The sequence below is a fragment of the Mirounga angustirostris genome, unplaced genomic scaffold (assembly GCF_029215605.1).
Source record: "Mirounga angustirostris isolate CCGP_5_RB_7025 unplaced genomic scaffold, mMirAng1.0.hap1 SCAF_10, whole genome shotgun sequence".
Lineage (NCBI taxonomy): Eukaryota > Metazoa > Chordata > Mammalia > Carnivora > Phocidae > Mirounga > Mirounga angustirostris.
In genome coordinates this window covers 49,945,295-49,972,414 of record NW_026991718.1, presented here as the reverse complement: position 1 = coordinate 49,972,414, position 27,120 = coordinate 49,945,295, and the positions used below count along the sequence as shown (strand labels likewise).

Here is a 27,120-nt window from a genome sequence, read left to right as displayed (position 1 = left end):
CATTCTCTATTCTGAAGTATGAAAATTAGCCCGAATTTGGTATTTGCCATTCATATCCTTAGTGCTTCTCACTCTAAGGTAAGCATTATTGATAAAGTCTTTCTGAACTTTCTCACTTTGCAGAACCTAGAACCTGTTTGAAATTGGGGATATATGTATCAGCCTTTGACACTCAAGTTTGATTTAGGTCAAATTTTATTAAAATCAAGAAAATACTCTTTGCAATAATTAGAATGGGGCTAGGGTCAATCCTACTCTTTCATTTTTGGCTGAAGCCTACAACTCTATTTTTACTTATTTATGTCCATTTTGGAGAATGTTTCAGGTAGGGCAACCTGCTCAATTAGCCATCTTTCCTAGAACTCTGAAATTTCACTTTGACATTAATTTCAGATAATTTCACATAAGACTTGATGGAATCAAATTTAGGGATATCAAATAATAGGCCTTTGTAATTAGTGATAATTACATTTGAATTTTACCTTGAACTTCTAGTACTCTAAGATAATTTCATTAATTTAGTCCCATTAAGGGGCACCTGGGTGGCTCAGTCGTTAAGCATCTGCCTTCGGCACAGGTCATGATCCCAGGGTCCTGGGATCGAGCCCCGCATCGGGCTCCCTGCTCGGCAGGAAGCCTGCTTCTCCCTCTCCCCCTGCTTGTGTTCTCTCTCTTGCTGTCTCTCTCTCTGTCAAATAAATAAATAAAATCTTAAAAAAAAAAATTTAGTCCCATTAAGAGACAAGTGGACAAAACAAAAAGTTACCTTTAGCTTTTGTTTGATTCCAGTGACACTGTCAGTATTCCAATAACTTTTCTGAAAATCATTATGGGAGTCACATATCCTGATATTTGCATTTGGTCTCTACAAATACTCTGGCAATTTCTGTCAAATGAGCACCCAGTTGTCTCCAGTGGACTATTCTTGCCCTTTCCAAAAATGGAAAAGGCAGATAAAAAGATGAAGATGTTGGAAGATAACAGAAACATTTTTTAAGTTGAAGCTTATTTTAGATGATTAAATATGTCTGATTAAAAGCCAACAGGCCACATTAGGAGAAATGAATAAAGTGCCAAGGGCAAGTAATGATATAAAATATAAGCATAGACTGGTATAATTTTTTAAATAAACATTTTGTAACTTAGATAACCACAGGAGGCTATACAGTAGTGCTAATTACTCTGAGTATTCTTTTTTAATTTAAATTCAATTAGCCAATGTATAGTACATCATTAGCTTTTGATATAATGTTCAATGATTCATTAGCTGCATACAACACCCAGTGCTCATCACATCACGTGCCCTCCTTAATGCCCATCACCGAATTGCCCATCCCCCCACCCCTCTCCCTTTCCGAACCCTCAGTTTGTTTCCCGGAGTCAAGAGCCTCATATGGTTTGTCTCCCTCTCTGATTTCTTCCCCTTCAGTTTTCCCTCCCTTCCCCTGTTGTCCTCTGCACTACTCCTTATATTCCACATATGAGTGAAACCATATGATAATTGTCTTTCTCTGCTTGACTTATTTCACTTAGCATAATCCCCTCCAGTTCCATCCACATCGATGTAAGTGGTAGATATTCATCTTTTCTGATGGCTGAATAATATTCTTGAAATTCCTCTTTTACAACAGCTTTCATGGTCATTATTACATTATTTTCAGTGAAAGCAATTATTCACCATCTGAGTGATAATTTTTTAAAATTTTTAATTCAGACATTAGAGTAGTGATGATTTTGTTTTCTAGGGGACATCTGACAAAGTCTGGAAACATTTTGGTTGTCACAATTTAGGCAGACGGTGGGGTGGGACCACTGGCATCTGATGGGTACAGATCAGGGATGTTGCTAAACATCCTAGACTGCACAGCCCCCACAACAAAGAGTTATCCAGCACCAAATGTCAATAGTGCCATGACTGAGAATCCTTGCCTTAAAGCCAAGACTGAGGAATAAAAGGATAGATTGCTTAAGTATGGTTTCTTGCATTCTTTAGGCATTTAAAAGAATTTCTTGGATGAAGAAATAATTAAATTGAATAACACTCTTTGGGATAATAAATAATAATTATGAAACAACAAGATCCATGAAATGGCTCTAATATATTGCTTTGGGGAAAACTGTATGCTTTCCAAGAAGACTATATCAAAGGACAAAATTTATTTACAAGTGTGTTATAATTGCTTTAAAAACCACAGACACACATGCACACAGACATACACACACATACACATACAACTAAAGACACATAACTGAGGTTACATTTCTTCATCTTATTACCTGCAGAGTTTTATAAGAAAGCAAAAACAAACTGTTGATACGGCCAGCATCTTCTGCTCATCTATAAAGTTGGTCTTTGCTTCCAAGCATATGCATGGAACAGATGGTTCTCCCTATAAGTCTTGAAGACTCTTTATGCTAAAGTCTGAGGAAAAAAAGACGTAGAAGAAAGCAGAACCTATAAAAACTCTAGTACCTTGAAAAGTCATACCAGAGGGAAAATTTAACTTTATAACTCACTTAAGGTATCATTTCACAACCAAGTTCCATTGAAAGAAATGGATAACCTTGATTAAAGGGAAATAAAAAGGCAGAAAAAATCCTGAAGTTCTCTGTTTTAGTTAAACTTTTCAAAGAAACTGAGCTGCCAATCCTGCTAGTGAGAACTGTCAACACATTGTACACTAAAAAGAACAAATTTTGGAGCTGGAGATTTGACATAGATTTGGGGGCCATCAAATTTATGACTATGGGAACACAGACAAGGTGCTTAACCATAAGGATCCTAAGTTCCTCCACTCCAAATTGGGGATACTAAAATCTATCTTCTCAAATGCTGTGTGCTATTATTATCATAAATCATACTAGAAACCAAAAGATCAGACAGTTCAGCCTACCTTGTTTAATTTCCTAGAGCATTGAAAAGACCACAGAATCATTTTTAAGTTACTATAGGACTCTTACCTAGTATAGAAATTCTCACTCTACACATACTTTTTTTTTTTTAAAGATTTTATTTATTTATTTGAGACAGAGAGAATGAGAGACAGAGAGCATGAGAGGGAGGAGGGTCAGAGGGAGAAGCAGACTCCCCGCCGAGCAGGGAGCCCGATGCGGGACCCGATCCGGGGACTCCAGGATCATGACCTGAGCCGAAGGCAGTCGCTTAACCAACTGAGCCACCCAGGCGCCCCTCTACACATACTTTTCCAGAATTGGTATAGTAGCTTCAAATAAGATTCACCAACGACTTCATAATGAACTGTAAACCGTTATCTTGATGAGTAGCTTATTTATTTAGATTTTGCTGCACATTACCTCTACTAATACTAGACCCTGAATTAAGGATCTGCACTTCGCTGATGCAGCTGTAAGAACAGAAGGATCAGTTTATGCTGTTACCTAGATCTTTAGTGAGGGTGAAGAATTAAATCTGGGGTAAATAGCTATCTACTGACCACAGCTTATTTCAGTGATGAATTATTCTTTTTTTTTATAGATAGATGAGGTTTTTTTTAAAGATTTTTTATTTATTTATTTGACACACAGAGAGAGAGAGAGCACAAGCACAGGGAGCGGCAGGCAGAGGGAGAGGGAGAAGCAGACTCCCCATGGAGCAAGGAGCCCGATGCGGGGCTCAATCCCAGGACCCTGGGATCATGACCCGAGCCAAAGGCAGCCACTTAACCAACTGAGCCATCCAGAAGCCCCAGTGATGAATTATTCTTAAACAAACAAAAAAAAAGCATCTTGTTCAGAACAGCTGGATTCGAAATGCATCCCATGCAGTTAAATCAGCAACACTCCAGGGGCACCCGGGTGGCTCAGGTGGTTAGGCATCTGACTTTGGCTAAGATCATGACTTCAGGGTCCTGGGATCCAGCCCCATGTCTGGCTGGCTCTGTGCTCAGCGGAGAGTCTGCTTCTCCCTCTCCCTCTGCCCCTCCCCCCGCTCACACTCTCTCTCTCTGTCTCAAATAAGTAAGTAAAATCTTTTTTAAAAAAATTAGCAACACTCCTAATCATTATACTATAGTCTTCCTCAGAGAGGCGATTTCATCCTTATAACCTTACCAAGCAGCACAGTGCATCACTGAGCACATAGTAGGTGCTCAATAAATACTGGTCAAACTAAATTGAAAGCAATGAACCTCAAATTCTAGGAGCTCAAGTTATTCTAAAGTTACATACCTAATAATAAAATAAATTAAACAATGAGAAGGAAATGTCCTAGAATTAGAACTGCATTACTACCAATTTATCTAAGGCATTAGACTATGAAGATACATTAAAACTTGATCAGGAATACACCAAAGAGAAAATACGGTCAATCCGAAACTTGGGCCTATAGTTCTCAATCTTTATAAACAAGCACTCGTACAGACCAGTGTATACACTTTTCCCTAACCCTTTCAGGAATCATCTTCAACTCACATTTAATGAATTCTCTTTTCATTAACACTTCAGAACCCAGTTTAGAGTCTTGCTACATGGATATTTAAAGCAAGATATACAAATGCTGAGGCAATGGACTAGAATTTCCTTTTGAAACTTTTCCTAAAGCCTAATTTTATTGACCTTCCACCATGTTATCCAGAAAAACATTAGTTGTCAAAAAACAAACAAAAAAAAACACTATGCTGATTCTGTACAAGACTGATGTTTTTACTAAGGAACTAGAGGCAACAAAATTCCACCTCTGCTTCTTATGAGCTGTGAGACCCTAGGCAACTTAATTAAGTTCTCTGTGCCTGAGTTTCCTCATCTGTTAAAAGAGTAAAATACTAACAATATCACAGGATTCTTAAACAATATTTGTAAAGTAACTTAGAACAGTTTGTATATACTATTGGTGTATAGTTTTTGTTAAATAAATAAGATCTATTTTGGGAGGAACAGCCTCAAAAGGCTTAATTTTGCAGATATACAAATATAAAAATCATTATAAAATCCATACATTAAAACCTTTAACTTAACCCTTTACATTTTCACATCTGGCTGTATTTAAGACATTTCTTTGTCTAAAATAAAAATGAAATCTCGAATGTTATTCTGATCTGGGATCCTATTCTGTCTCTTGTAGTGAAAAAAATCCCCAGAATCATAATGACAAAGCTAAGTATTTCCTGCTATATAACTGACTACCAACAATATATACAATATAGAAGTTACATGCATCCCACCGAGTTAACACATTTAATAAATTTCTTTATCAGAAATATGCCTTCATTAAATAAGGATAATAACTTCTCTATTAAACTTTCTTTATATAAAAGGACAAAGTTGAAAGACACAGAATCATATAAATAAAAGGAACCATTTAGGTCCATTTATTCCAAATATTTTACACAATGGCACATGTGTAATTTGAAGAATAAGATGTACTGTATGGTGACTAACACAACACAACATAACAAAAGAAAAGAAAAGAAAAATAAATAAATGACCTCAAAGTCATGTCCAAATCTAAATTCATCACCTCTTCCTAAAACTGCTCTTCCTAATAGGTGATCCACCTTCTTGATACTATTACCCTCTCAACTCCTGGCTCAAAGCTTTCAGTTACCTATAGTACCACTTGCTCTAAACATCCACTCATTACCCATTTATATTCATTCCTACCTCCATAATATCTGTCTTGCTAATTCCCCCTTCATCTCTATTCTGTCAATTCAAACATTCTTTAATCTGAACTAGATGTACTAGGAGAAATTTCTGCAACTACTAGTTAGTTTTCCTATCTATAATTTGTTCTATCCACAATCCAATTTCCTGCAATCAAATTAATTTTCCAGAAACAAAGGTATGATTTTAATACCTCCTTGTTCAAAATCCATCAGTGATTCTCCATTTTCCTTAAGTTGCTAGTTGGGATCTCCCACCGTCTGGCCACGAGTACTGCCTTTTCTGATTTACTTTTCCATGCTATTTTTTCTTTATATATCTTACGCTCAGCAAATATCACACTACTCATTATTTCCCACCCACCCTCCCAAGCTCTCAGGCTTTATTGCTTTTTTTTTTTTTTTAATAGGGTTACTTCTGTCTTAAAAGATCTTCCTTAAAAATTCTGGAAAAGGATTTTCTCATTTTCTTCATAAAATCATTCCTAAACTTCCTCTCCCTCAGAACTCCTGCCTGGATGTCCACTGTGCTTTATCTATATCACTCTTAGGGCACTGATCATATTGACCTGTCATCATTAAAGTAACTGTCTAGCGCTTTTCATGTAGTAGTGGTTTGATGAACTCATTTGAATGACTGCTGAATGTAACGTCTATTTTTATATGAGGAAATGGAAGTAAAAGGTTTTGAAGCTACCACTCCAAGATCACAGTGAGTGTTTACTGGCAGGATTACCATATACTACACTGTACTTTCCTTTCACCTGGACCATCTATCTGTCAATCATTCAATCAATCTATCATGTATATGTATATATACATATATACACTACTACATATATATTAAATGTATGTATATATGTACACACACAAACACATACACACATATTACAGTTAAAAAGAATCTTGAAAGCACTATGGTATCTAAAAAGAGTGTTGGACTAGAAATCAGGGAATCTGGGTTTTATTTTATTTAATAATTTTGTTTTCCATTAAGTAATTGTAATAAGCTAAGTCACTAAAGGCCTCTGAAATTCATTTCCCTAATCTGTGTAGAATGAAGTATATTAGGCATCAGAGTAGATATTATAATAATATAAAGAGACACAGGTTGCTCCATTAGCAAAGACTGTTACTGATTTGCTGCATTCTCTATGCTTAGCACAAAGCTAAAGTTGTCTTTTCTTTTCTCTTCTCCCAGATTATATAGTATACCAAACTGTTATATAATTATTTGTTTTTGAAAAACATGGTTATGCTTATCTAACTCTAGGTACAGAAGAATACACTCCATCCTCTATTAATTTAAGAAACTGATGCTCAATTTATGTGATTAGACAGTTGTTCACAAAATCAACTTATGATGAAACAGGTAACAGCTTGCATAGATAGAGAAAAATAATGTATTTTCAATACATTTTTTCATGTATTCTCACTTGATGTGTACTTGAAACAATAACCTGTGGGAGGAAAGTTTAGATATATATTATCATAGTCTCTCACTTAACAAAAGGATTTTATCGTGGGAACACAGAATAAATGAACTAAATATTAAACCAAACATACCACCTAGACAACTAAAATAGTGGCTATACATAACATTAAAGTAAAATATGAAAATTAGCAAAAATGACTATATGTTGGTTTAGAGCATCTACTTAAATCAATATTATATTCAAACCTAAACAGCTCAAATCAGAGTTCTTTATAAAGACTGAGTGCAGTGCTGTCTTCGAACATCTGAACAGGAGCTTCACCATGGATCAAGCCACTTCAGTAGCAGCTCTGCCCAGTTATGGACAGGACATTGTAATTGTCACAGTTGCATCTGGGAAGACGGCTAAGGACTCTGAGGAGAGATGTGGTATCATCAGCATTCTTTGTATCTTCACAAATTAAAAAGAGTTGTATGAGACTCCAGAGTGCCAGACAGGGAAATAAAAGAAAAGCATACAATTGCCAGTCTATTGTTTCACTTGTATTCAAGCCTATAAGGAAAATAATTCTCAGCTCATATTATATAGGCTTTGGAAGTCTTACAACAGAGCAGTCAACTATAAATTACGTTCTAATTCTTTACCTATGCAAGGTGAAAGACCTGTACTCTGAAAACTTTAACACTGATGAAAGAAACTGAAGACAGTGCACAAACAATGAATCATGGAACACTTCATCTAAAACTAATGTTGTAATGTATGGGGATTAACATAAGAATAAAAAAAAAAAAAGAAACTGAAGACAATGCAAACAAATGGAAAGATATCCCATGTTCATGGATTGGAAAAACAATTATTGCTAAATGTCCACACTACCCAAAGGAATCTATAGATTTAATATAATCCCTCTCAAAATACCAACAGCATTTTTCACAGAACTAGAACAAATAATCCTAAAAGTTGTATGGAACCACAAAAGACCCCAAGTACCCAAAGCAATCCTAAAAAAGAACAAAACTGGAGGTATCACAATCCCTGATTCCAAGATATACTACACAAAGCTGCAGAAATCAAAACAGTATGGTAATGGCACAAAAACAGACATACAGATCAATGGAACAGAACAGAGAGCCCAGGGGCGCCTGAGTGGCTCAGTCCTTAAGCGTCTGCCTTCGGCTCGGGTCATGATCCCAGGGTCCTGGGATAGAGCCCTGCATCGGGCTCCCTGCTTGGCGGGAAGCCTGCTTCTCCCTCTCCCACTCCCCCTGCTCGTGTTCCCTCTCTCGCTTTGTCTCTCTCTGTCAAATAAATAAATAAAATCTTTAAAAATAATAAATAAAAAAAAAGAACAGAGAGCTCAGAAATAAACCCATGATTATATGGTCAATTAATCTTTGACATAGCAGGAAAGAATATGCAATAGGAAAAAGACAGTCTCTTCAACAAATTATGTTGGGAAAACTGAACACCTACATGCAAAAGAATGAAACTGGAACACTTCCTCAGACCATACACAAAAATAAACTCAAAATGGATTAAAAACCTAAATATGAGACCTGAAATCATAAAAATCCTAGAAGAGAGCACATAATGTCTCTGACATCAGCCATAGGAACATTTTCCTAGATATGTTTCCTGCGGCAAGGGAAACAACAGCAAAAATAAACTATTGGGACTATATCAAAATAAAAACCTTCTGCACAGCAAAGGAAACAAACAACAAAACTAAAAGGCAACCACTGAATGGGGGAAGATATTTGCAAATGACATATTTGATAAAGGGTAGTTTCCAAAATATATAAAGAACTGACACAACTCAACACCCAAAAAACAAATAACCCAATTAAAAAATGGGCAGAAGACACAAACAGACACTTCTCCAAAGAAGTCATGCAGATGGCCAACAGACACAGGAAAAGGTGCTCAACATCACTCATCATCAGGAAAAGGCAAATCAAAACCACAATGAGGTATTACCTCACACCTGTCAGAACGGCTAGAATCAAAAACACAAGAAACAACAAGTGTTGGTAAGGATGTAGAGAATGCACTGTTGGTAGGAATGCAAACTGGTGGAAAAGTGAATGGAGGTTCCTCAAAAAATTAAAAACAGAATTACCATATGATCCTGTAATTGCACTATTGGGTGTTTATCCAAAGAATACAAAAAGACTAATTCAAAGAGATAATATGCACCCTATGTATACTGAAGCATTATTTACAACAGCCAAATTATGGAAGCAGCCCAAGTGTCCATCGATAGATGAATGGATAAAGAATATGTGGTATATATACACAATGTAATATTACTCAGCCATAAAAAAGAATAAAATCTTGCCATTTGCAACAACATGGATGGAGCTAGAGAATGTAATGCTTAATGAAATAAGTCAGAGAAAGACAAATACCGTATGATTTCACTCATATGTGGAATTAAGAAATAAACAAAGAAAAAAAGGAGACAAACCAAAAACCAGACTCTTAACTACAGAGAACAAACTAATGGTTACCAGAGGAGAGGTAGGTGGGGGTGGGGGGGATGGGTGAAATAGGTGATGGGGATTAAAGAGTGCACTTATCATGATGAGCACTGAGTGAGGCATAGAATTGTTGAATCACTATATTATACATCTGAAACTAATATAATACTGTAATGGAATTAAAATTTTAAAAAATAAAATAAATCCTTTACCTTTGCTGTTTATGTTCCTAATTCCACTTTCCTATTTATCTTATAGCATTATTTTTTTTCCCCAGTTATTGGAAGACAGAGTTATAACAAACTTTTAGAATAGATTCCTCCCATAAGTTCCTCAACTATGTTGGATCAAACATAAGTATTTAATAACTAAATAAGAGCAATACAAGAAATATAAGGTCAAAATCACTCCAAATCCAGGCCTTGATTTAAAATTATCTTCACTATTGGTATAATTTTTAATATTTTTATAGTTACTCTGCTGCATGACCTCTAAACATTATACACACACCATGTCAAATTATTCACCAAGTTATTCCTCATATGTGATTCTAGCACACAGAGGAAGAAGCACGGGAATCTCAGGGTTGGAAGACTCAGAGTCCTAGTCTAACACTTTGTGCTATGCATGTATCACCTTCACAACATTCCATTAAAAGCATCTGTTCTCTATTCTAATGTCGACCATGAATTAAGTAGTTCATGCTTTATTTAATTTTCCTCTCTCTAACTTCTACGTGTTAGATCCATTCAAAACAGGACTAATCCATGTTCTATGTAACCACTTTTTCCAGCATTTGGCTTTCCCATTTCTAGAAGAAATGGAGGGCCATTGGGTATCCACATTTTACTCTATAAATAAAAGGTTCCAAATTAATGGTAAGAGTCAATAACAAACTCACTCTATCCTTTGGAAAAATAATAAATAGACAAAATGAGCTCCCTAGAAAATTGTGCCAGGTTCCCCAGTATTCACATACCCTGTTAAAGCAGACAGGGTAAAATGGACTGCAAGGAGATCTGAAGGAAAAAGGGAAAAGAAGCTAAACGCTGGTATTTAGACAAGATCACCTTCTCAGGGTGCCTTCCAGGTTTTTGGACTAGAAGCACTTAAGCCAAGTATCTGCTCAGTCTCCAAAGAGACATCAGAGACAGCCTGGCAGGTTTACCAGAGGGCCCTTAAAGGCAAAGGTCATATCCTGCGAAGTGTATAGAGCCATTAAAAGTTAATCACATGACTTCCATATGATTAAAAAAAAGTAGAGGAATTAAACAGTGGGAGAGGTTACTGTTAACTCATGGCAAAACAGTATCAAGGTGAATCATAGACAAGTTATCCATAAAGACATTACAGTTTGGTAGTCTTGGGTAGTGGTTTTTTATGAAAAGCAGATGAAATGCTATATAACATAATTAGAGGAATTCATCGAATCAGACAAAAGGTCACTGGACATTCCTCATGACTTTCTGCAGTTAGCATCAGTAATACAATTGTGCCAGTTCTAGCAAACTTGCCTCAATAGCATAAAATAGGTGTGATTAGGTCTAATCATAGCCATATTATTTGCAGTAGACTGGGGCCATGAACTAACATTAGGGCTGAACTAGGACTAGGTCTAATCACAGCCATATTATTTGCAGTAGACTGGGGCCATGAACTAACATCAGGGCTGACCTAGGACTGGAGTGTTGAACATTACTACTGAAACTCAACATGCTATAAAACTGATGCTCATTAGACTCAGACCCTGCCCTACACCTGGGAGCCAGGTTCCACCAGTAAGGTAAAGAGATAAACAAAAAACACTGGAAGGATCCCCATGGACCACTGTTAAAGGAAAGGGAAACCCTAAAGAAAGAGCACAATTAAATGTCCCCTCGGGAACTGACATTTCATATTTCCTTTACCACCTACGAGGTAGCAAATCAACACTATTCCTTTAATAACGAAATAACTAATGTCTCTTGTATATATTATAGAATGATTTTTAAGTTTTAATAATAACAATATCTCTCACACAAGATTTAACATTATGTTATAAATATTATAACTGATATTTATTAAATGCTTACTACGTGGTAGGCTATGTTGTTATTTACTACATATAAAGGTTTATGTTTTTAGGATAATCTTGAATAATTCACTTCCCGAAATAAAAAACTCTTCTAGGCTTATAACTCTTTCTGGAAAAATATCTGTGATCTAGAGGAATCTAACATCATACAAATATTTGAGATTTACTTTTGTAATCTTTCCCTTTTCCTCTCCAACCTACCAATAAACATGAATGCTTCAAGTTACCTGCAATGTTTGAACCATCAACAAAAGTATATTGAAGCTATATAATTAAAAAGTGCAGACTTGTAAAGGAGCAGAGATTACATATACCAACACTACAGAATGGACAACTCCATCCTGCTTTGGAAGAAATCACAGGTGTGGCACAGAGAAGTAGAATAGGAAAATGGTCATGTGCTCAATTTGCCATGACCAATATTTTAATTTCTTAGGGAGGAAAAAAAGTTTAATTTTGAAAATTACAGTGGAAAACATATTTATAGTTCTCAAAGGGTAATATGTATCATCAAAAGATACCAATAAGAGAGTGAAAAGGCAAGCCAAAAACTAGGAGAAAATGTCCATGATACATACATCCTATAAAGGACTCATAACCAAAAGAGTTGTTCTCAAAATGTCATCTGCAGATGCCTGAGGGTCCTTTAGACCCCTCTCAAAGTGTCCACAAAGTCAAAACAATTTTCATAATAACGCTAAGATATTGTTTCTTTCACTGTATTGACATTGGCACTGATGATATTTCACTTGTGTTGACAAATGCAAAGGCAATGACTGGCAAAACTACTGGTACCTTAGCATAAATGAAGCTTACAATACCAAACTGTACTAAGCAATCCTTGTATTCTTCAATGTCAGGCACTCACAATAAAACATACGCCAGTTTCATTTAAGAACGTCCTTGATGAAGCAGTACAAATTATTAATTTTATTAAATCTCAACTCTTCAGTATGTCTTTCTGATATTCTGTGGGACAAATTGGGAAGTATGCATAAAACATTTATGTTGCATAGCAAATTATGTTAACTGTCTCAAGGAAACACATTTGTGTAATTGTTCGGGTTGCAAGCTCAACTAGCCCTGTGTTCATTGAACGCCCTTTTCACTTGAAAGAATAGCTGACAGACAAATTATGGTTATTCAGACGGGTTTTTGGTAGGCATTTTCTTCGAAATAATTGAAATGAGCCTGCCACTTTAAAGAAAACAACTGACAGTATTAGTTGTCAATGACACAATTCAAGCTTAGAAACAAAATTTCAAATTTTGGAAAACTAGTATCTGCCACCATGATATAGCTTCCCAAAATTTAAAAGACTTTTTAACTGAGACTGGTGGTAATATTACTGAGTGCGGGATGTGCTTTTTGATACTAAAAATGTGCCAACATTGGGAAGATCTGCATAACTGAGTGAAACGATATATGCATGATGCTACAAAGGACAAAACAGATCAATGAACTTTAAGGTAACAGAATATGAAAAATTCATTGATAAAGTTTCAGATTCTACATCACAACTAACCTTTACAAAACTATCATGTGTCAAGTATTGCTGTAATATCTAAGAATATTAACAATAATCTGAAAAGGCCTCCTTTATCCAACATATCTGCAAGGCCAGATTTTCTCATATACTTTAAACAAAACAATTTATCACAACAGACTGATCCAGAAGCAGATTTGAAATATCTGACATTCTTCTATTAAGCCAGACATTAAAGTTGTATAAACTATAAAAGAATACCATTCTTCTCATTAAATTTCTTTTGTTTTGGAAAACATAGCTAGTTTTCTTGAAAAATATATTATTCAGGTTAACAGATAATGAGTATGTTATTGTTATTTTAAAATGAATATTTTCAAAATTACTCAGTCTCAATTTCAAATATGATAAACATTGATAGCTATAAATAGCATAAACAAAAGATCTTTGAATTCCTCAGTAACTTTTACTTTTTTTTTTTTAGAGAAAGGTGGGAGGCGGGGAGGGATAGAGGGAGAAGGAGAGGAAGAATCCACACTGGGCGTGGAGCCTGATGCAGGGCTCGATCTCATGACCCTGAGATCATGACCTGAGTCAAAATCAAGAGTCTGATGCTTAACTGACTGAGCCACCCAGGCACTCCCCTCAATAACTTTTAATAGTGTAGAGTCTGAAGACCAAGAAGTTTGAATATAGCTATATTAGCTTCCTATTGCTCCTATAGCAAATTACCACAAATTTAGTGGCTTAAAACAATACAGATTTATTATTTTATAGTTCTGGGGGTTAGAAGTCCAAGATAGGTCTTATTAAAACTAAGACAACATTCCTTCTGAAGGCTCTAGGCAGGGAAAAATCTGTTCCTTGCTTTTTTCAACTTCTAGAGGCTTCTCACATTCCTTGGCTCCTGGCTACATCACTCTGACCTTTGCTTCTGTCACTACATCTCCTTTACTGTGACACTCTTACCTCCCTTTTATAAGGACTTTTGAGATTATATTAACTAATCTATATTACTTCTATATGCAATGGATATACCTCACCATTGTTATCCTGAGCCTAAGAAATGACACAAAAGAGTATATACTGTATCATTCCACAGATTGGCAAAACCAAGCTATGCTATTAAAAGTACAGGCAGGGGAGCCTGGGTGGCTCAGTCAGTTAAGCGTCTGCCTTTGGCTCAGGTCATGATCCCGGGGTCCTGGGATCAAGCCCCTAGTCGGGCTCGCTGCTCAGCGGAGAGCTTGCTTCTCCCTCTCCCTCTCCCCGTTTGTGCTCGCTCTCTCTCTCACTCTCTCTCTCTCAAATAAATAAATAAAATCTCAAAAAAATAAAAAAAAATAAAAGTACAGATAATGATTACCTTCAGGAAGAAAGGTACAGATTTGATGGGGGAAAGGCTAAAAGGGTTTTCTGGGAAACTGATAATGTTCTGTTTCTTGATCTGCATGCTGAAAACATAAGACTATCTACTTTGTGAACATTCTTCAAACTATATGTAATTTGTTTATTTTTCTATGTTTGTTATTCTTCAATTTAAAAACAAACAGCAGGGCGCCTGGGTGGCTCAGTCAGTTAAACGTCTGCCTTTGGGTCAGGTGACGATCTCAGGGTCCTGGGATCAAACTCCCTGTGCAGCGGGGAGTCTGCCTCTCACTCTCCTCTGTGCTCTCTCTCTCTCTCAAATAAATAAAATCATTTAAAAAATAAAAAATAAAAACAAACAGGAAATGAAGTTATTCCCTTTTCTAAAAGATGAACCATTTAAAAAAAAAATACATTTTTCCAGGGGCCTCTTAACTAAAACAACGAGCCACAGGGGTCATCATATCTGTTTTAAAACAGAGAAATATTGATATGATCAACATGGCACCAAAAACATAGTTCTAAAAAAAATCCTCAAATTGTATACAGCTCTAGTCCAAAGCTAGGTTCACATGTAAGAAAAAATAGGCACAGAAGAAAATTACCTTTAAAAGGGTTTTATGTTAGACTGCTTGAAACTGTAGAATTAGGATCTGTCTATTGAAAGACAGCTTCCCTTATGATTTCAGCTCAGGTCATGATCTCAAGGGTCGTGGGATCAAGCCCCGCACTGGACTCAGCGCTCAGCAGGGAACCTGCTTGAGATTTTCTCTCTCTCTCCCTCCCTCTGCCCCTCCCCCTACTTGCACGCTCTCCTTCTCTTCAGACAGCTTTCCATTTTCAGGTCCTTGTCACCTCTTGATCCTAACACTATCTTCCAAAGGAGCTATCAAGATACACATCGATTAAAGGAAACTTAAAAACAATAAATAGCATCTACCAAAACAGAACAAAACACACACATACAAACAAAGAACTTAAAACTTCCTTGCTTTGTTAGTTTGACAATCCCTGTAAGTATTGACCAAAGTCTCCATCCTGGAACAGTTAAAGATAGTAAATCATTTATTTTCAGAAATACTGTAAAGGCAATCAGATTATCCTAAATGAAATACAAATAACAAGTATATATTCTAAACAGAAACCCTTTTTAAAAATAGAATGCATTCAGGGAAGCATTTCAAGGTAGAAAATTCATTTTTTGGCTCTGTATGTGTATGTGTGAGAGAGAGAGAGAGACTGTCTCTAATCACGTTTTAAGAAAGTAGTTTTTCCTTGAACGGGGTCTGGACCTCATCTACAGCCAGGGAGCTAAAGCAACAAGCCTGCAGTTGCTAATTCAAAGTAGGAGGGGTCCCCAGGGGCAAGTATGCACCGTGTCTGATTTCCAATAATGTGTGTTATTTGTTTGGAGAAGTTCAAGCACTTACTAAACCATATTAAAACTGTGGCTATAAACCACCATGAAAGTACTGCAGAACAGTGGCATGTACGAGATTCCTATTCACTGAACTGTGAACTCCTCACCCCACAACATGTGCACTGAATGTGCTAGAGTATCTTGGCACCAATCAGCAGGCTCAAATTTGCCATCTTGTCGAAGAAGTAAAAATGTAATTTAGAATGACCTAACTGCAATATTCCCAAGTAGCAGTATTTTCTTCCTTGTGAACTTGAATAAATACCTTTGCAGTGTTTTCCCAACTTCATTCTCAGTGAGATGGAATTGTAAAGCCAAATAAATTTACATGAAAGAGTAGTAATAGAAAAGATGTCCTATGATGGGGAGCAGTCATCTGAGTTGGAAGTCACTGTTCCATGTGCCATGTTCCTGTTAGGCACATCCAATCTCATCATGACATTCACTGGCTACTTAGTGCTGGGGGACATTAAAAAGTCTTAAGACATTTTTCTGCAAAGAACTTGTAACCTGAGAGATGATAAAGGGAATATATTTTTTTTAAATCCCCAAAGCAATTGTTTAAGATAATATATTTTAAGTTTTCAGTAGAGAATGGGGACAATAAGATCTATATGAGTTTACAAGAAAGTCAAACCCTTGGGATATGACTTGTGGGGAAGAGAGAGACTTGTCCAGAAAGACTTCACTGGGAAAATAGGCTTTGAATTGTATTTTAAAGGAAAGAAAGATCTGAAAGTGAGATGAGAAGTCCTTCCAAGGAGAAAGAAAACCATGAACAAAAGTCTACAGTCAGAAATAAGCAGTATGTTTGGGAACAATGAACAGATATACTTGGCTGAAGTCAAGGATTTATGTGGAGGAATTACGGGAAATATATGTAATGTGAATAAGAGTTACCCTAGAAAAAGTATGAATCATTGAAAATTTCTGAGCAGAGGGTATGACAGACACATCAGTGTTTAGGAAATACACATCAAAAATAAACTGGCATAAAGAGAAACTCTGCATTATGTTCTTTCTTCAATGACCACACACCCTCAGTTGTCCTCAGTAGTGACTTATTATTTCTGGCCTAATCTTGACCATGCTTTTTCAGTCCCCTTGCCTAGAACTCTGCTAGGATACCTTAGTTCAAGAGAACTCCTACAAATTCCAAACCTCCTCCTTTAGTCTTTGAAATCTTAGGGAAAAAGCAACTCGTTTACTATAGCAAAAAGATCATGGGCTTCAGCAGAAAGCTGAACCAATCTAAATCTCTATTCCACCATATATTGATTTGTATGATCTTGGCCAATAATTTGCCTATCTATGCCTAAATTCAATCTGTAAAAAGGGGTTGCTCTGAAGAATGAAATGAGCTAAATGAAGAAGATTGAAATCTTTCACTATTGTAACTTATGAGCAAAGGCAAGTCTGACCTGGAAGAAGCAAACAAAGAGCTAAGCATTTCTTAATAAAGCAAATGCTTAAATATTTTTTAAATGCCAATAACAAAAAAATTATAAAACGGCAATTTTGAAAAGATTAGGAAGCCACAACACAAATAATTATTTACATTTCGTATATTTCCTACTGAACATTTTTCCCACTACTAACATGTTTTTAGTTTTTACATACTTGCAATCATGTTTGTAAAATTTTCATTCTGCTTTTATCATTTAACATTGTTATAGTTTGCAATGCAATATTATTACTTAATATTCATAAAATTAGTTTTAACAAATACATAATAGTTCCTTGATCAATAGTATATAGTTATATAGCCATTTACCTGTTACTACACAGTTAACGTTGTTTTTAATTATTTGATCTTATAAGCAATGTTGAAATAATTGTTTTGTCCTCAGAGAATACCCAGCTTTCCACTACCCCAGTACCAATGCAAAAGACTCAGAGTAGCCTCCTTCCCATTTGATAAAGGTATCTGAGATACTAAAATGACCAGACAGAGCAGTATCCAAGATGTTCTCACTGGTACCTCTGATTCTAACTAGTGTATTAGATATGGAGAACTGGAGCATTTTGTGGTCCTTTAAGCACTAGAATCTCCTTATTTTCTACCTTATCTCTTAGTATTTGGAATCAAACATTCTTAATCTTTATTTTAATAATTATTAGAGCAAGAGATCAATATTAAACAGTCAAAGGAATATTGGCTGAATACTACCAGATAGACTGACTGTGGTTGGGGATAATAGTTTTCTGGAGGAAAAGTGCTACCTAATAGCTTGACACACAAAGATGTCTCTGAAGAAATATAAAACTCTTAAAAGATGTAAGTCACTAACTAAACTCACAACCCCAATACCTACCAGTAGGGAGCAAATCTGTTGATTTCAAAACACTCTATGTAGCTCAAATAACCAAAATCTTAACAGCACAGAAACAGGGAACATTGATTTCTCAGTAGGCAGAGAAATTATTCTCAACGCTATAATTTGCTGCATCAGAGGGGAAAAATATCAAAAAAGAAAAAAATTCCTTGGACACTGGCTCTACCTATATAATTATTCTGAAGAAAAATCTGACTGATATCCTGAAGGCTCTGATGCCTTCGGTTCCTTGAAAACACCCGAAACTTCCTGACAGGCATGCCTCATTTTACTGCACTTCACTTTACTTTACTTGGAGATACTGGGTTTTTGGTAAATTGAAGGTTCAAGGGCAGTAGAGGAAGTAACTGAAGATGTGGTAGAAATAGCAAAAGAACTAGAATTAGAAGTGAAGCCTGAATATGGGACTGAATTGTTGGGATCTCATGATAAAACCTGAACAAATGAGGAGTCATTTCTTATGGATGCATGAAGAAAGTGGTTTCTTGAGATGGAATCTACTTCTGGTGAAGATGCTGTGAAGACTGTTGAAATGACAACAAATGACTTAGTAGAACATTACATAAACTTAGTGGATAAAGCAGTGGCAGGGTTGGAGAGGATTGATTCCAATCTTGAAAGAGGTTCTTACTGTGGGTAAAATGTTATCAAACGGCATCACACAGAGAAATTATTCCTGTAAAGAAAAGACAATCAATGTGGCAAACTTGATTGTCTTATTTGGAAAAAACTGCCACAGTCACCCCGACCTTCAGTAACCATAACCTTGATCAGTCCAGCAGCCATCTTCACAGGGGCAAGACCCTCCACCAGCAAAAAGATTACAACTCATTAAAAGCTCAGAGATGATGGTTAGCATTTTTAGCAATAAAACATTTTTCAAATAAGTTATGTATATTGGTATTTTAAACATAAAGTTACTGTACATTTAAAAGACTACAGTATAGTGTAAACATAACTTACATGCACTGGGGAAGCCAAAAAAATTCATCTGACTTGCTTAATTGTCATATTTGATTTATTGCTGTGGTCTGGAACCAAACCCACAATATCTCCAAGGCACCCCTCTATTTTGTTCAAGAGAAAACCACAGGGATTGGGCTGATTTAGAGAAACGTCATTACCATTAGATGAGAGAATTTCCGCATGAGATGTCAGCTAAGGGAACTAGGTGAGGGTAGAAACAGGCAACCTATTTTTAAAATTAAAATTCTGTCACTTGAAAAAGAATGATTTTTTTTAATTTGGGTAAGTTTAAGGGAATATGGAATGAGAAAGACCCAATTAGAATTTTAACCCAAACTAACTTTAGGTCTTTGTCTCAGAATAATACTTCGTGACTTTGCTTTTTAATAATTAAGTGATTACTCTTACTGATATACATGATCCAAAAATGATTCTCAATCCCTAGGTAGGAATTTACTTAATTTATTATACGAAACAAGTAAACTTATTGTACACCATTTCATGCAAGGTACTACACCAGACAGAGACGATTCAAGGAAGGTCTCTATCCACAGTTTGTAGCTAGAAATCAATCAAGTAGGCACAATGGAAAAGTTTTAAAGTCAAATAAATCTGTTTAAATCCTGACCCTGCCACCTATTTGTTGTACCTCTTACAAAGTATATAACTTCCCTGAGTTCATGTTCTCGTTACTAAAATATACTACTACTCATCTGACTGAGGTATCGTGAGTCTTCATTAGTTGGGATGACATGTAACACATGTAAAACATCTAGAACACAGTAGGTACTTCTAAATTACCATGCTTCCCTTTCTGGACATAAGCACACAAATCAATAACACATCCCACCGAAGACAGGATTAGGTTAGTGCCATATAATAAGAGCCACAAAAAAGAAAGATGTCACGTCTGGTTAGGAGAACTGGAGAAGGCTTCATGGGAGGTGCAGGATTTGACATGAGCCTTAAAGGATGGGTAATATTTCAATACACAGAGCTAAAGTAGACAAAAAGTTACGAACAACACCGAAGGCAGAAAACAGCTGGATGTGCCTGAGGAAGAGCATTACTTCAGTTTGGAAGGAGTATCTTGGGCAAACAGAAAACTGAGACAAGGACAAAAGGGAGGTCATATTAACGGAAAGTCTTGATGGTCACAGAGAAGAGTTCATACTTAACGGGAGGCACTGACACTTTCTAAATAGCAGAATCATTTGGTTAGTCCTGAGGCAGCAGCAGGTCACAGAATGAAATGCAATGCTAAGAGAAATGTCGTTTCAAAGGGTCTTAGGCAGGAAAATTTCAGGAACTTTTATATAGAAAAGGACTTTCCCTTATAGATGGCCCATCAAGTAACTGCCCAGGAAGGAAGGCCAAGGACAGGTATCACTGTATTTTTAGACAAAGAAACTAAGGCAAACCGAAATGGGTTAAGAGAGATCTTGACCCAGGTCATATAAATTAACATTAAAGCAGACAGAGAAAACAAAGTTAGGATTCCCTCCTCTGGGTCTGTTACTTGAGAGAGCATTTCCTCTCTCTCATGCATTTCTGAAAGATAATTGTCAGGATAACAAGGATAAATTCTCAAAAGTACGCTCTTATGCTGAGCATGCAAAATGGGTAGCTGTGCGTGCAATTCTAAATCACACAACTGGAGCTGCAAACATGCTTGTGTACTTACCTCATCTCTTAAAGGACAAGGCAACATTTTAGAATTCTAACTGTGGAAAACCTTATTATTACAATCACTTCTGGGTGCCTCGTGAAAACAGGGAGGCCACCTTGGTCATCAAAACTTCGAGGGGAAAATAGTTGCAAATTTCAATAATTTTCCCCCCGACCATTCAGTGTTCAGTGAAGTGTAATCTAGGACATCCACTCCCATTCAAACACTCTCTTTCCCTCTCTATTCACTCTCTCTCTCTTTGACATACACACACCTACACACTGCCCCGTCCCTTTGGTTATGTTGCTAGTATGGTGACAAAACATCCCTGAGAACTAAGAAAACCTGGGGATTTTAAATATAACAAGGCAATCTGGCTTTTTCTTTACAGTTCTTTCCATATATATAGTTCCTATTATTCAATCTCTCTTTGACAAGAGAGTCACTCTTGCTAGGGAATTTAAAATATGAAAAGAAATATTCATATTAATTAAAAAACAAATGATTTGGGGTTTTTTTCTCAGAAATAGCTCCTCCCTCTCTCATCTTTCACTGTTAGTACACAGAGCAAATTTCAGACACAGCTGTTTGGCTAATTCATTTTACTAATATGAGCTTCCATGAAGACAATATCTAGCATGTTGGGGAACAAAACACAAATGCTGGGCAGTCTCTTTTGTCTGTGTAAAAACCAGAAGAAGGGGTAGTTTTAGAAGCTGTACCAATTTGATTCTAGAGAATATAATGGCTGGTGACTAGAAATACTTTTTGAAACAGTGGCTTCAGAAAGAACATCTCCATACTAGATCACACAGAAACATGGCATTTGTGGAAGCAACATTGAAGACTTAGGGTTGTGAGTTACCTCTGACTTTGATTCTGGATAGTATCATTTTACATTTGTAAAAATCTTTCTTCAATAAAAGTGGGTTTTTTTAAGTATACATTAATTATCAAGGACAAAATACTCTTGGAACAGAGAATAATACTTCTAAATATCACCTTTCCCCACCCCCAGAATTATAAAAGCAGCAAACGTTTCATGACAGAAAAAAAATTTTTTTAAACACAGATAAACAAAAAGAAAAAATAAAAGCTATACAGAGACTAGTATAGTTAAACCATGGAGTATGTAACTCTAGAGTTTTACTGTATATAATACAGATGATTAATGTATGTGTATCTATATTAATAAAAGTGAGATCATATAGTATAAAACTATTTTACAATCTGCTTTTCCAGTCAAGAAATAATTAACATATTTTAAATTGATAAATATCCATCTCCACTAATTTAATGAATGATTGAGATCATAGTATGTGAATATATAATAATTTATTGAGCTAACACATCTGTTACTGGCTTTTAATTTACTCCCCACTCCACTATGCAAAAGCTAATACTATGCTGAACACACTTATATGTGAATTGTATAATACACCAATGATGATTTCATTAATATTTCTAAAAGTGGACTGGATTACAGGGTTAAAAGTAAGCAAATTTTAAGAGATTTTTGAGGCATTCTGAAAAACTGACCATCAAGAAGAATATACCAATTTTTACACCTTCCAGGAATGTATCAGAATACCTATTTGGGGAAATGTTTCTCATAAATATTGAATGTTATCATTTTCTTATTTACTTTTGGCAAATTTATAGGCAAGAATATCCCACAATATTAATATACATGTCTTATTACCAGAGTTACACATTTTGCTCATGTTATCATTAGTCTTTTATTTTTCTTCTTTTCTGATGCCTAAAATACAACATCTGCAAATTTTCCCAGTAAGTTGTGCAGTCTTCTTACTGAGTTTGAAACAATGTGTTATATTGTTATATATTACAGATATTAACCTTTTGGAATACTTGTTAATTACTTTTGTAGTAAGCTTACATTCTATTTCCTTTATTAATTCTTGTTAGGTATCTTACAAAACATCTTATGTGGCCAAATTATTAACCATTTCCTTAATGATTTCATTTTTTGGTGTCATCCTTGTGACGGTGACTTATTTTCAGATTATAGAAATATTTGCTAACATTTTTATTGGTTCTCCCGTAACTTCTGTCTTTTTAAAAATGTAAACATGTAGGTGGGGGGATGGGGTAACTGGGTGATGGGCATTAAGGAGGGCACGTGATGTAATGAGCACTGGGTGTTATATGTAACTGATGAATCACTAAATTCTACCCCCAAAACTAATAATATATTATATGTTAACTAACCTGAATTTAGATTTAAAAAATTAAAAAATAAATTAAAATGTAAACATGCATTTGATCTAGAATTTATTTTGATATATGAAAACTTCTTTTCATCCAAATTAGCAGATAGCAGTGGCAACAGAAATTGCTAATGTCACCTTTATCATATACTAAATTCTTACATGTACTTTGAACTATTTCTAGATTTTATGTTCTCTTCCTCTAATCTATCAGTCTATTCCAGTGTGAGAAGGATATTAAATTATTTTTGGTTTATAATATTTCTACACTTGATAGGAAAAGACCACACTCAATTTACTTTTTCATATTTTTTGGCAAATACTATCCCTTTTTGTCTGCAAATAAATTTTAGAATTATTTTGTTAAAATAATCCACCACCACCAAATTCACTTGTTATTCATGGTAATTAGATTAATTTTGGAAAAATTCTTTACAGTATGAACTATTCCCACCTAAAATGCTGTATGTATTTGCACATAATAAAGTCTCTTTTAAATTATTTTGTGACATGTTCTTCACATTAGTCCTACATATAACTTGTTAAGTATTACTTACAGAGATGTTAAAATCCAAAGATGAATCGGGCATTTTTTTTTCAATATATTTTCTATGAGGGTATTGCTAATATAAGAGAAGCTGATTTGTTTTCTAAGTGGACCAACTAACCAACGAAAGTCTTATTGGTCCTATTATTTTTTCGTTGATTTTTGGGGGGTTATCCAACCACATAGTAATAATCTATAAACAATGATAACATTTATTATTTATTTTTTTAACTTTATTTATTTCATAGAACTTCTAAAGTACTAGTAAGAAGTATCTTCGCCATACTTTTGATGTAAATGCAAATAAGTGTTTTCAGAGTTCCACTGTTAAATCTATGGTGGTTGCTGAATTTCACATAGATGCTCTTTATCATGTTATTGAAATATTACATTGCTTGAATTTTAGTAAGTTTTTTTAAAATCAGGAGGGCAGGCTGGATGTTGTGCAATGCCTTTTTAGAATACACAAAGATAATGCTCATCTCTTTCACCTAGTAATGTGATAAATTAGATTAACAGATTTTCAAATATCAAACCATCCTTGCATCTCTAGAATGAATCCTACATAGTAGCAGTATATTATTTTCTTAAAACACTTAGGAATTGACTTGCTAAAATTTATTTATTGGTTCATCATTTGCTCTTTTGTGCTACTTTTGTCTTGCTTTGGTGTCAAGGTAAAGCTAGATGAAATAACCTAGTTTTCTGCAGGCCAATGCTCCCACCAAGCAATATAAACGGCAGTGAAAAACGGAAAGACACCAAACAGCTATGAAGCAATGAGGACGAAAGGAAATAAAGCTACAAAGAAGGCAGACCTTTTGGAGGTGAGCTGAGGCTCTTGCAGCCATCCCTAGAGGTATCTGCCCAACGTAGGCACAGGAACAGACTGAGAATCTGGGTTAGGTGCAGGTAGAGAGTGACTACTGGGGTGAAAAAAAGTCACTGAATTGTTTTTGCTTCCATGGGCTGAAGTACCAAAATTGGAGATCTGAGGGCCAGTATTCTCCTCAAGACATTTTCTGAATTCTAAAGCTGCCCAGCTGAGGAAAATAAGGGTCTAAGCCATAATCTTTGAAAAGCAAAGTAAGATTTCCCACAGCCTTAGTGTTTCATAGAAAAAGACTCACTAGTAGGAGGATTCATGAGAATCTCAGGTGGGAGCTGAAAGATTTTGAGGGAGTGGTTAATTGACATGGACAATCTCCAACCACTTTTTTCCTATAGGCAATTGCTGATCTGGGTAAGCCTCCTTCTCAAGACATTTGCCAAACTCTAAAATTAAAAAAGGCAGGAGGCTGAAGAGATAAGGTTTTTCTGAAAAGTGGAAAGTTCCATAGTCCTCTTAGTCCTGAAGAGACGATGATGTGCCAGGCTCTCAGTAAAAGCTCTGAAGAACCACATCCTAGCAACAGGGGCAAATCAAAGGTAGACTGCATCTGCAACCCAAGCTGGACCCAGATTAGCCCATGTTGGGATTAAGACGATGAACCACCTGGTGGGCTCAAACCATAACCCACCTGCCCATACTACCTACTTAGTAATGGAAGGGATAAACCAATTCTGGTGGGAGATGTTACCACCTGGAACCTCTACATGTTTTAAATGCAATGTCTAACACCAACCAAAAAATAATAGGAAGAGATAGGATCCCATGACTGATAACTAAGAAAAAAAATCAGAAATAATTCTACCTACATGTAGGTGAATGACACTTCACCACCAGTAAAAAACAACTTTAAAATGACTAATTAATATGGTCAAGAAAATAGAGAAAAGATAGACAAATTAGATAAAAAGATGGAGAATTTCACCAGAGAATTTGAGGTTAAAAAAAAATTAAATGGAGGGGCGCCTGGGTGGCTTAGTCTGTTAAGCGACTGCCTTTGGCTCAGGTCATGATCCCAGAGTCCTGGGAATGAGCCCTGCATTGGGTTCCTTGCTCAGCAGGGAGCCTGCTTCTCCTTCTGCCTGCAGCTCCCCCTGCTTGTGCTCTCTCTCTCTCTGACAAATAAATAAATTAAACTTTAAAAAAATTAAATGGATATTCTAGGACTAAAAGATACATACCTGAAATTCTAACTCCTAAGTTTGTCTTCTATTTCTACCATGGCATTCACTAGGTGCTTGCACAAATTACTTTAGGTGAAGTTAAGAGGAATAGAAATAGACATAATATTAGGGACCATTTTCAAAATAAACAAATGCAAAATGCAAAAGTCAATGGAAAAATGATGAGAGGTCTCTAGATCTCCTCAAGGCATGATAATTATAGTGTGAGCTTTTATATCCTAAAGAGCTTCCCAGCTAGTTAAAGCACAAACATCTTTCACCAAACTAAATTTTAAGAAAACTTTTTTCTGTATGATGGGCAATGTAAGAGCAATTGTCACTTACAGGAAGGTGTGTGAATACAGCAAAAGTGCTTCGTAGAAAGGCAATGAGGTCTACTAGGTAATCACTAGCTTTGTTGCCCAAATCTCCAGTCATCCAGTCATAGTCAGCTAACTGTAGAAACTGGTCAATCTTCTGGTTTAAGTTGGTATAAATCTCTTCTTCAGCTGCATGTCTGGCATCCTATGAAATACAGAATTTTAAAAATCATTCAGACTTCCAGTATAATCAGAAATTTCTACTTGGAGACATCTCACACTTACATCCACTAAGTAACAGAATTGGGAATATTAAGTAATATCACAGTCTTCATCAATTTTTCTTTTTCAAAAGCACAGTAGAGTCCTTTCTATCCTGTGTCTGCAAGACAAGCTATTGTTTTGCTTTACCAAATAGAGAATCTACCTTTACTGACTCAACTATCTGCATCCTTTTTTACTTTCCTACATTTGTTCAAAACTATACTTACTCTCAGGGTGTTAATCCTGTTCATCTCTTCTAGGACTCCAAGAACCTCCCTTCCTGTAATAATAACCTCTTTATAGTACCTAGTCTCCTCGTTTTGCTTAAAATAAGTATCCTAAAGTTTCAGCTTCATGCTATAAATATTCCCATGAGCTACTATTCTACCTCTCTAGTGTCTCTGTCATGAAGCTCCTTCAGATTGTTATATGTGGATGTTTCCTGAAATGTGTTCTAAGGAACACCAGATCTGAAAAATGCTAACACAACAGCACAAGAGTTCCTAGATCGAATAAGTTTGAGAAACCCTGTTTAAGAGATTCATGATGTACACTAGCATATAAAATGTTGTAAGAAGTACTATGGGACTAATGTTCCAAGAAAAATATTTTCAGGACAAACAGGTCTACTTGAACCAGGGCAATCAGGATTCCAGTGCTAACCATCCATCAACATAATTTGGTCCACAGTAACCCATGACTTCATGCTACAGCATGCAATATTCATTTTTCAGTCCAATCTTACTTGGTCTCTATTAAACATTCTCTCCTAGAACTCTGTTCTTTGGCTTTCACAACATAGTTTTCTCCTGGTTTTACTTTTACTTTTCTGGCTTCTAATTCTCTCAAT

The 27,120-nt window shown here is 35.8% G+C and overlaps 1 protein-coding gene across 4 annotated transcripts in view; it reads right to left on the bottom strand.

The window, feature by feature from the left end:
- The window catches only part of EXOC6B (exocyst complex component 6B), a 606,547-nt gene that overhangs the window by 234,878 nt on the left and 344,549 nt on the right, over positions 1 to 27,120 (bottom strand). For all 4 annotated transcript variants that reach the window (XR_010405595.1, XM_064572330.1, XM_064572331.1 and 1 more), the window contains one exon: positions 26,032 to 26,211. Coding sequence is in view for 3 of the 4 variants with exons in the window: in XM_064572330.1 (XP_064428400.1) it covers positions 26,032 to 26,211 (180 nt within the window). In the remaining variant the exon portion in view is untranslated. The remainder of the gene's footprint in view (positions 1 to 26,031; positions 26,212 to 27,120) is intronic.